Source organism: Mastigoproctus giganteus, chromosome 8, assembly GCF_048544385.1.
Source record: "Mastigoproctus giganteus isolate SK-2022 chromosome 8, ASM4854438v1, whole genome shotgun sequence".
NCBI lineage: Eukaryota > Metazoa > Arthropoda > Arachnida > Uropygi > Thelyphonidae > Mastigoproctus > Mastigoproctus giganteus.
The window spans coordinates 135,421,210-135,433,091 of NC_143582.1; the positions used below are offsets into that span (position 1 = coordinate 135,421,210).

The following is an 11,882-nucleotide window of genomic DNA, read 5'->3' on the forward strand; positions in this document are numbered from 1 at the left end:
AGAAAACACAATGCAGTCCACAAGCTATAGATTCCCGATGTTGTATTACAGTCTTGTTATGAGTCCACTTGCGACTTTGCCTTTTCAGAAACACCGCAAAATCTTCGGGAGGGGGGCGGGCAAACGTGTCGAAGTAATCGGCTTCTTCTTCTCCGAGGTAGATAGCTATCCAATGGGTTCCTGGTCTGTCGGATGGATCGGTGTTGACGACTAGAAGAAACGGTTTACTAAGAATGTTCGTAGCCAGTTCGTCGCGAGCACATACACTTATGGGGTAATCTTTAACAACACTTTCCAACAAACGTGCTATTTCTTCAGTGTTCATAATCCAGAAGAACCGACTTGTCTTTTGTCAGCGAAACCACGTTCTCGAATTCACTGTACAAGACGCACGTGACGTTTTCAGGCAATGGTGATGAAAATTTCAGTTCGAGACGTACGCTCCCCCGTTTCAGTGCACTAATGTGTGTACCGATGGCGTTTTCGTCCGGCGATAAATCAAAACCGTACAATACATTACCGAGTGGATACTCGGAATATGACAAATCGTTTCCGGTGTCTTCCGTCCATTTATTTAATGAAGAGAAGAGTGACAGATACGATCTCGTATACTGTCCTGTCTTGAAGTCGGGAGTCAGAGGTATTGACGGGTACTGAATGCCATCGGCAGTCACTTGTAAGTAACACAGGTTGAAGTGAGAGAAGTTAAAAGGATTACGAGAGTACGATCCATTGAAACCTTCACTCGACACCAAACCCACAATCACGCGCGGCCGACCGGGCTAGCCGAGTGGGTAAAGTACCTGCCCGGCAACCCAAGGTCGCGGGTTCGATTCCCGCCTCGGGCTTGGATCAAAGTACTGCAAAAACCTTGGGAGGTGCAATATGGCCATAGAAGCCGATGCGCCAACAACTACCAAAAAAAAAAAAAAAAAAAAATCACGCGCGATGGAATTTGTCCTAGGAATATATTATCACGTGTGGAATCTACCATTCCTTTGGGAATAGAAAAGTATGTCACGTTCACGCGATTAATAGGGTACACGATCGGGTTCTTCTCTAAAACATTGATGTGTGCTAGTTGAATCTGAGGATTCAATTTCACTTTACGTACGAATAACGTTGCTTCCATAATGTTCAACTTGGCAGTCGACGAATCGTTGGAAAGCAAACAAAATTCGGGGGAACTTCTTACCGTAAACGGAGGGAGACGTTATTCACTATGTATTTAGATTGGTGACACAGATCGAGTCGAAGTCTTCCTAACATCTCTGCAGTTTTCGATTTTGAGAAGAATTTCGATCGTTGGTACATACCACTGTCGTCCTTCTCGAACATCTGTTTAACATCGGGGTACTGATCTTTGACGTACATCTCAGTTGTCAGTTGCGAATTCTTGGCTTCCCGTCCATAGTTAAGAAGCGTTTCCAGGTATGCACGATAAGGGTACGTATTCGATGATGGGTTAATCAGTTTGTCTTGTACAAAGAGATCGACTTGACTGAATAGAGAGTGAAAGAAATTGTTAACGACTCCTACTTTATCATTTTCTTCCAGATCTTTTCCATCGCTTCTGGTGATTCGCACCTTCAACCGCAAATAACTTTTCCCGAGGTCTAGATACTCTTCCGAAGTCCCCGGAATATAGAATTCGATCGGGCCTACACTATCTACAGATGCCAGAGGAAGGAAAGTAATATACGACGACCGTTCGACACACATATTAGTGGCAGGTTTACTGAAAAGATCCAGCTCAGACATCATAACTTCCATCGAAAATATCGCGATGTCTACGTTTACCATCTCTCTGATTACGCACCTTGTCTTTAATGGCTTGCCCGACTTCTGATACACGATTTAAAAACGAACGTTTAGGTGGAACACCTGATATGACATCATCAACGATATTTCGTCCTGCCGAGAGTACTTGTCGACCGATGAAAGCTGCTGCAGGTTTGAGTATCGGTGTGAGAAAACGGAATGCTGTGCGGAAGATGTTTCCCAATCCGTAACCTCTCTGGATAGAGGGCCCAGCGAAGTAGGGGTTCCCCCCTGCTTGCATTGTGTAGTAATGGACGTACGCATTCATCGTTCACGGAAATGTAGTTTAATTGTAGTCTTTCCGTCACTGAACGGCACGAATTCACCGCTATCTGTACACACTTGGATGGTTACTGTATGGAACGTGCTTAACTGGAGGGGGTAATAATCTAAATGCGAGAACTCTCCGTTATTGGAAAACGATACGACACGTAACAGTGGCGCTTTCGTGTCACCTACAACCTGATCCTCAATTAGATTACAATAGACGAAATAGGAACTGACACCCCTATATATATCTGCCTGGTACTTAGCGTAAACTCTGCCTTCTAAGTCTCTGCCTAGTTTTTCGAAACCTAACATCTGACCGAGCCCTGTTTTTGGGAAGCGAAGGTAAACTGATGGATCGATTTCGATAGACACTATACCTATGGAGTTCACTTTTGCGTCGAGTTGGGGTGCCAGCTTCATCATGGTGTTAAGCACCTGTGATATACTTTTGTAGTTCCCTCGTGGAAGTTTACAGACCTGAACAGCTTCTGCTTTCACACCCCGATATGTGATCGTTCTATTGGATGCTTCTTTAGGCATTGTGATTTCCTTCTTGGAAAGCCACTCGCCGACGTGATAATTTCGGAAAATATGGAACCCTCCTTGATCCTCGCTAAATGCCTTATCGAGACCTATAACCCGTGTAAAAGCTTTAGAGATTTTCACAGTACTCTCGTTCTTCACCCTTAACGTGAACTGTTCTTTCGTTCCGTCAGTTTTCACTTTCAGTTGAATGTCACTGTCGACAGAATTAACATCATCGATAAGTTTTGAGAAAGTGGTATACTTTTCTTTTAATACTGTCATCGCTCTGACTTCTTTTTTCTTTTTGGGGTACAGTGTGAATATGTTCCATCCATCGGAGATATTATCCCATGAAAGAGGGAAGTGTACTTCGGCAAGTGCTACTTCCCACTTGCCAGAGAGAGAAACAGCATTAGGCAGTTCCACTGTGAATTGTGACTGAGAATTTCTGGGATGTAGATCCATACTAGCATTACTGGGTAGTGTAAGGAAAAACATCTTGTGAGCTGACCCAACTGTTGAAGCTTTGTGGGTAGCCTAACCATTTGACTAATAACTGATGTTGTCCTCTGACTGTCTTTTGTTTAAGTACCTTTTCGATGGGGTAGACGTCAGGGGGTAGATTATCGTCAAAGTTAACTTTCTGTAACTGTGTTTCGTAAAACGTTCCTTCTATCTGATCACCATCACGGCCTGTCACACTGTACACAACAGGGTTACGCTTCAAAACACGTGTAATAGTAAACACTTCTCTCGTCCAATTCCCCCAGTAACCTTTGCGAAAAGGGTGAGACCCGCTGCTCAAAACAACTCTATCTCCGATTTTAAATTTCGGTTTCAGGGTTTTGGTACGGCTGTGGTAGAGTCTTTTATACACTTCTTCTTCGTTAGCAAGCGTGACTTTTACTGGGGCCATACCTATAGAACGATGTGTAGTACGATTATATGTAGCCACAATATCGTCGAGTACGTGAATATATTTCTGACTTTTGGAATAAGAAATCCACTTATAAATTTTTTCTTTCAGGGTACGAATGAAGCGTTCGGCAATAGCTGCCTTCTTTTCTGATCTTGTTGTATAGAAATTGATACCATGGGAGAGGAATAACCGACGAAGAGGAGCATTAATGAATTCTTTTCCTTGGTCGGTGTTAACGTAAAATGGTGTTTCTTCTTCGAAAATAGATTTGAATGCCTGCACCACCTCGTTGGCTTTTTTGCTTTTCAGTTTTCTGACCCAAGAATATCGCGAGAAGCAGTCCACACAAACCAGAAGGTAACGATATCCATCGTTTGAGTCGGCGAGAGCCGACAGGTCACCTAGGTCACATTGGAAAGTGTGATTAAGTCCGGGAACTTTAATTTGGTTCCTCCGAAAATTAATTCTTTGCTGTCGATGTCTCACGTAAGTAGGTTGACTAGCTAGGAATTCGCGCACAACACGTCTGGGTAATTTAGTATGTTTTTGAAGAGCATCAATAGAACTGAAACTACCTATTACTTTAGGATTATAATAGTCTGCTAACATTTCTCTATCTCCACAGGTAGGAATGGACACTGTCGAAGACATCGCACTATTTATATTTGTCATCATCCTGATAGTGATTATTATTATCTTGGAGCCGCAGCGTGAAGATAGGAGTATGAACTGTTTCCGCACATCTGAAAATGTTACTGTTTGTTCATAGATGTACCTTTTTAAAAATTGTTCATTAAAAAGCAGAAGTTTTCTTTGGTGTTTGAGTTTTTGATTTTAGGAAACGAGTCAATAAAATGGTTAACACACATAAGTTAAGACAATAATAAAGAGTTACAATAATAATAAAAAGACACTAATTAAAAAAAATGTATCTTCATATTGAATCTCTAAGGAAACGAACCTATAAAAGTTTTACTCACACACAAGAAAAAAAGACTCAGGTGGCTTAGTTAATAAACACTATGACAAGACAATGAGTTTTCTTTTTATCAAAGGATCAATAAAGGTTTAAATCTATGAGAAGACACTGCGAAAGAAAATATTTTTTGTCACTTTTAAAAATAAAAAGTGTCTCATACTGCGACATTACACAATTAACACAAATATTCCGATGACATTATTTGATATGTTTATCGCTTCAGTAAATAAAAAGTGATGGAGGAAGTCATCATGCTGGGACATTACACAATTAACACAAATATTCCTACAAGAATGCGTGTTATTCTTCTGGAATTATACAGTTGGGTGGTGGTGGCCTAGAAAAAAAAAATGTGCAACACCGGACGTGTAGACCGTTTTATATAAAAGTTGGGTACAGTCTGTCGTGACATTCACCATTTTTCTACAACTGTTGTGTTTTTCGGGTCTCAGCTCAACTACAATTCTACTAGTCTGTACTATGGAGCCACGCTGCGAAAACATGCGTTTTCCCCTCATTGGCGTGGAATCGGGAGTAGACCTTTCCTCAACTGGCAGGGGGAGATTGAAATTCCAGACAGCTACATACAACAGCGAAAAGAAAGAAGTAGCGACGAAAACATGCGTTTTCCCCGTCATTGGCGGGGAATTGGAAGTAGACCTTTCCTCAACTGGCAGGGGGAGATTGAAATTCCAGACAGCTACATACAACAGCGAAAAGAAAGAAGTAGCGACGAAAACATGCGTTTTCCCCGTCATTGGCGGGAATTGGAAGTAGACCTTTCCTCAACTGACAGGGGGAGATTGAAATTCCAGACAGCTACATACAACAGCGAAAAGAAAGAAGTAGCGACGAAAACATGCGTTTTCCCCGTCGTTGGCGGGGAATTGGAAGTAGACCTTTCCTCAACTGGCAGGGGGAGATTGAAATTCCAGACAGCTACATACAACAGCGAAAAGAAAGAAGTAGCGACGAAAACATGCGTTTTCCCCGTCATTGGCGGGGAATTGGAAGTAGACCTTTCCTCAACTGGCAGGGGGAGATTGAAATTCCAGACAGCTACATACAACAGCGAAAAGAAAGAAGTAGCGACGAAAACATGCGTTTTCCCCGTCGTTGGCGGGGAATTGGAAGTAGACCTTTCCTCAACTGGCAGGGGGAGATTGAAATTCCAGACAGCTACATACAACAGCGAAAAGAAAGAAGTAGCGACGAAAACATGCGTTTTCCCCGTCATTGGCGGAGAATCGGAAGTAGACCATTCCTCAACTGGCAGGTGGAGATTGAAATTCCGGACAGCTACATAAAATCGACGGGTACGAGGTTTCGTCCGAGTTAAAAGGTGGAACTTTTTTAATTTGTTGATTGAAGGTGTACATGTATGTCGGAAATTTTTTTCATTTGTTGATAGAATAAATACATGTATGTCTAATTGAAAATGTATTTTCTTTTTATCAAAGGCTGAAATTTTCTTTGGTGTTTGAGTTTTGGATATTAGGAAATGTGTCAATAAAAAGGTTTACACACAACTTAAGAAGATATACTGTAATAAATGTATTTTCAAAAAAGTTTACATACACACAAGAAAAGACTCAGGTATGATAAAAAATTAAAAGAGAGAAATATACGTGGTGCCATCTAGGGACAAAAATACTAACAAAAAAAGGTCGGTAAGCAAGTGGCGCCATCTAGGGAGAGAAATGAGAACTAAATATCATTTTCACACCTGTACTTGGAGTATAGTATGCAATTGAGTTTAAATCCCTCCAGGTATTATGCAATTGAGTTTAAAACCATTTAGACTTTATGTAAATGTGTTTAAACCCCCAACATATCTTCTCCCTTCTCTGTATTCATGCCAGCAGCTCTACATCCTTCTTGAAATGACGCCTTCAGACCTGTATACAGTACTCAAGGTGTGGCCTGACCTTGCCTTATACAAGGGAATAATCACCTCCTTATCCCTGCTAGAAAATTCCTGTATATCATTGACAAGACACCATGAGATACTCTTGCAGCCCGTCTGCACTGCTCAGAGAACTTCATATCTGCCTGCACAATTACCCAAATGTCTTTTTTCCTGATCCTGCTGCAGCAGAGCATAGCATCAGTACTGTCCTTAACAACCCTGCCAACTTTCTATCGTCTGCAAACTTGGACATTAAGCTTGATGTACAATCATCAATATTATTTATAAATAGAGAAAACAATAATGGACCCAACACTGAACCCTGAGGGACTCCACTAATAACATTAGTCCACGATGAACAGTGTCCATTGATTACCACTCTCTGTCTTCTCCCCCTCAATCAAACTTTTATCCATAGCAGCAATTTGCATCCAACGCCACACGGCTCCAATTTGGGCAGCAGTCTTCCATGTGCAACAGTATCAAAAGCCTTTCTAAGATCCAAGTATATAATAAGCCTAGTGGTCAGGCGCACGGACGCCTAAGTACACGTGCCTTGAGTGACCGGCGTTCAAGCGCGTGACTACTGAACACGGTGCTGTTTCTTGTATACTATCTATCATGTGAACTCCTCCCACCCTTTGGTCGTCCCGGAGTAGAAACAGAAAATTTATTTATTTATTTAATATCAAAGTTATTCCCTGCATCCAGTTCTTTTGTGACTGCATCATAGTATCCAATCAAATTGGTCAGGCAAGACTTCCCCTTAACAAAATCATGCTGTGTTCGAGCTATAACTGAAGTCTTGTCTAGATGATTCTGCAGTGCTTCCTTAACCAGTGCCTCCATTAATTTTCCTGGAACAGAATTTAAACTCGCAGGTCTATAATTACTTGTGTCAGCCTTTGATCCTCCTTTGTGAACTGGGGTCAAATTTTCACATCTCCAGTCCATGGATACCCTCCGCTGAGTTCAAGGAAGCTCTCATAATTATGGCTAAGGGTTGGCTTACTTCCTTTGCTGCCTCCTTTAATATAACTGGATAGATCCCATCCACCCCAGGTGCCTTTCTTGTGTTAATCTTCAACAATTTCTCCTCCACTTTACTCTCAGTTATTACAAGATTATCTAGCTTACTGCCAGAGTTGAACACACCTCTGGCATTCCCCTCGCTGAATAACTCATGGTGAATGTCGATGCAAAATATTCATTTAGTTTGTTAGCTACCTGAGCAGGATCATCAACAGTTTAACCATCGATATCAACTGAACCAATCTGATTCATCCCCTTCCTTATAAAGTTTACATAAGTAAAGAACTCTTTGCTGTTTTTCTTTGCATCCCTTCACAAAGATTTCTGGTGATCTGCCTTCGCCTGCCTAACTTCCTTTGTAACTTGGTTACAGATCAACTTGTATCTATCATAGGCTTTTGTGTCACGTGTTAATTTATATGTATCCCATGCATTTTTCTTCTCTCCCATATGTCTCATTAGTTCATCTGACATCCATTTACGCCTACTTTGGTATGTAAAGCCTAGTAGCTTCCAAGATAAGTTCTTTGAATGCTTCCCATTTTGAATTTGCTGTTGGTAACATCATCAGTTGTTCCCGCTGTATAGAATTTAGATTCTGTCTCAGACCATCTTAGTCGCCTTTACGAAAGCAATAACCATTGCCTTTACAAAAGCAATAACCCTTGCCTTTACCCCTGATGGTAGTTACCTCTTTGAGTAAATCCCACTTCAGCACACTATGATCACTGCCACCTAGTGGTTGCTTTATCTGCAGATTCTTAATGTATGAAGAATCACTATTGATAATCAAATCAAAAGTAGAGTATTACTCCCTCTAGTTGCCTCCCGAACATGCTGATGTAGAAAACAATCATCCAATAAATCCACAAAAGCCTTGCTAGTGTGTGAGTGACCAATCCACAAATTCCAGTCAATATCTGGGAAATTAAAATCGCCCATTATAAGACTCTCTGATTTACTGGCCCACTCTATTTCCCTGTACAGTTTCTTATTATACTCATCAGAGTCATGAGGCCTATAGCACACTCCTACTCTCATTTTTGATCTCCCAATGTCACACCAAACTGACTCGACACTGCACTGTCCAGCGATGTCGACTGGCTTCACTTCCTTGGATTTTATGTGTTTCTTAACTAATAGCATAACCCGTCCTCCCTTCCTATCCTGTCTATCCTTTCTGTAGACGTTGTACTCCCCAAATTCCAGATCTGCATTCCTTATAGCCGTGTGACACCATGTCTCTGATATCCCAACAATATCCGCCTTTGATGCTTTGAGCAATACCTGAAATTCATCCAATTTATTTACCAAACTCCTAGCATTGGTGTACAAGCAACTATGCATGCACCTGTTTCTATTCTTAGCTACCCTAACACAACCCATGTGTTTACTTTTACTGCAATGACTCCCAGCAGTCTCTGAACTATTCTGTATCTTATTTTCCGGGCTGCGGCTCATTCCAACAGATTAACAGTAGCCACTGGCACCTCTGCCAGTGGCTACTGTTAATCTATTAGTCCTTGTATCCCCCCAAGCTAGCAGTTTTCCGACCCACCTAACACTGCCTCGATAGCACCACAAATATTCTTGCACCCTTTCTATTTAAGTGTGTCCCATCCCTGTAGAAACAATCTCTCCTGTTAACAAATACAGACCAGGCTGAAAAAATTTCTACCCCTTGAGCCAACGTGTACAACTGTATCACCTTTTGTGCCCTTAAACGATATCCGCTCTACAACGTCATCAACCTTTGCCCCTGGCAGACATACCCTGGTCCTGTTCAACCTATCCTTTTTACAAAGCAAGTTCCCCGTTTTCCTGAGAATAGAGCCACCAATAATACTAGTTCTGTGGGACCAGTGCATTCTGCCTTGGGGGTTGCTGCTGTGTTGCGTGATGACCAGTGCAAGCTCTGGCGTTGATGTGGGCAGCTGAGAGCGTGGTGGGCCCCTCAATTTAGCTCCTTCGAGGATATCCACCTTGTCCTTCAAGCTCTCATATAGGCCCATAACAACACTGAGTTGTCACATGATTTCGTTACACTCCTTGCATTGCGCGCACAGAAAGACATCCTCCATGGCAATATCATGTCCCGTACCCGATTGTCCACAAGCATCATGCAAGCAGTGCATTTTAAAGGGCTGTGATTGAGAGGGCAACTCCCCCCCCCCCCCAGTTGTTCTCTGAGCCACAGCACTCCCATTAGTTTCAGCCTTTTGCTTTGCTGCTCTGGTCTGAGTCATGATTTCGATTTAATTTCAATAAAATTTCAATTTCAGTATATAATTTTTAACCCTAAACTTGTATCCCAACACAGTTATAACGCTATCTATATTTTTCAGTATCGAGTATTATCTACGAGTTCCGTTTACATAACTTCCGTGTCAAGTTATGTATTAATTAATTATGTTACATTTGTAATCTAAGTCGTTATATGTATTTAGTTAAAAGTACAATTTAATTTACAACGAAGTTTAACAAAATTAATAGATTTTCAATTGAAAATATTATGTTATATACTATACTAATGCTATCTAGTTCTGGATATAACGTTGTATCGTATAACAATGGCGGTACGAACGGTAACTCTATGGACACTTAAGTATAAATTAACTTCCAAATCTGACTGTCTCGATTCAGAATAAACTAACGATCCTGACTTGGTCTATAAGCTGGACGCTAGGTGGCGCGGACACGGTGAAGCGGTTGTTTTAAGTGCTCCTGATTGTCACTCGATTTTTATATTATAAGTGAATGTTAAAAGGTTCTCACATGTTACAGTGCAACGGCCAAATGGTTCTACCTCTCCCGAGGTGAGTATATCCCGGATCCGTTTATTCTAACGCTTTCAAATTGTGTGTAAGTTTAATCGAACCAAGCACGTTCTGCAGTAGAAGATCGTCGTTTTCAGCAGTTCGGATTTCTGCCTACTGGATTGCAGCCCCAATCAAGGTCAGAGGGGAGTGATAATTCCCCCTTCAGGTGAAGTTTCTTAAAGTGACGTCTCGCCGTAGGGCGAAACGACATACAGCGTCAGTCACAAAGCCCTTGCACAGTGCCAAATGGAAAAGGTGGCTTCGTGTTCCTGGAAAGCTTTACGATCCACCCCCATACAAATTTTTGTCGTCCAAAATGGCGGATTATAGTGTTTCAATAGCCGAGTTGTCTGGTGAATTGACTTTCTCTGAAGTTCCAGACACCAGTTTCAAGGAACCTCCAGCTATGATGGAAAAAACACTGGAAGACAAATTTCCCCCTATAAAAGGACCTTTAAATTCTACTAATACGTTTAATGATTTTCAAGATTGTGAACAAACTGGTAGCGCAGCTATTCTGGACTATCTTTTTGGATTGAAAGCAAATATGCTTGATGTTTTTATAGAGGGCTCTACTGTGACACCTCTTATGTTTGTCGAGATGTCCAAAAATTGGAACAATATGGAAAGGTTAGTGATAGATCTAACTATAGAGAATAAAAAGTTAAGAACAAAATTAAATGATTTTAAAATTCAGAGGAAACAACAAAATGTCTTGCCAACCGTTTCGGCTCCCACCTATGCGGGTGTGGTTGCCTTAGGCGCTGGCAAACAATCTCAGAGTATTGTTAACTTACCGGACGTTCAAACAAAGCACGTACTCATAGTTAAAGCAAACGCAGATAGTAACTGTAAAACTAGTGAGGAAGTTAAAGCTGAAATTTCTAAAAGTCTTAAACCTGAATTTAAAAAATTAAAAATTAAATCAATAAGAAAAATAAGAGAAAAGGGAGTTCTAATCGAAACTGACAACAGCAAGGATCTAAATAAACTTAAATCCTGCCCTAAGTTCAAGGAGTTAAAATTCTCTGTGGATTCCCCTAAAAAATTAAATCCCACTGTCATAATATATGACATACCTAAAGATGTCAATGACTCTGATTTTCTGGAGGACGTATTCAATAAAAACCTTGTGGATCATGGGATTTCCCAGGAAGATTTCGAGTTTGTTAAGGTTCGTTTTAAAATCAGGTCTCGGAACAAAAACAATCAACATTGGGTTCTTGAGATCCCAAATAAAATTAGGAAAGCGTTTTTGGCTTCAAATTGCAAGGTTTTTGTCGGACGGTCCGTCCATGGTATGAAGGATTTTTTCACAGCATCACGCTGTTTTAAATGTCTTGGCTACGGACACTCGGCTAAAAACTGCCACCAGTCCGAGTTTACCTGCGGACATTGTGGCGACCTGGGTCATCAAATTCAAGACTGTCCTAAAATGGAGGAACCTGTTGTTTGCCCAAATTGTCGGCTTAAGAAGAGAAATGCGGACCATTCCTTCAAGGACGTTAAGTGCCCTGAATTTGTGAAAGCCCAAGAGGTAACAAAAATTCGGACCGACTTTACCTAAATCTGAAATGTCTTGTGTATATACTTTACAGTTAAATTGTC

General features: G+C 41.2%; 2 protein-coding genes across 2 annotated transcripts; both read right to left on the reverse strand.

Moving 5' to 3' along the window:
* Window positions 1-1,191: 1,191 nt before the first annotated feature.
* On the reverse strand, window positions 1,192-1,722 carry LOC150081837 (uncharacterized protein F54H12.2-like). The gene has a single exon (XM_090380337.1). It carries the CDS (start codon window positions 1,720-1,722, stop codon window positions 1,192-1,194), a length of 531 nt encoding a protein of 176 aa, XP_090236463.1.
* Window positions 1,723-3,088: 1,366 nt separating this feature from the next.
* LOC150081838 (uncharacterized) lies at window positions 3,089-4,186 on the reverse strand. Its single transcript, XM_090380338.1, has 2 exons — window positions 3,726-4,186; window positions 3,089-3,602 (listed from the first exon to the last, which is right to left on the reverse strand). The coding sequence occupies exons 1-2, from the start codon at window positions 4,184-4,186 to the stop codon at window positions 3,089-3,091; spliced, it is 975 nt and encodes a 324-aa protein (XP_090236464.1).
* Window positions 4,187-11,882: the final 7,696 nt, after the last annotated feature.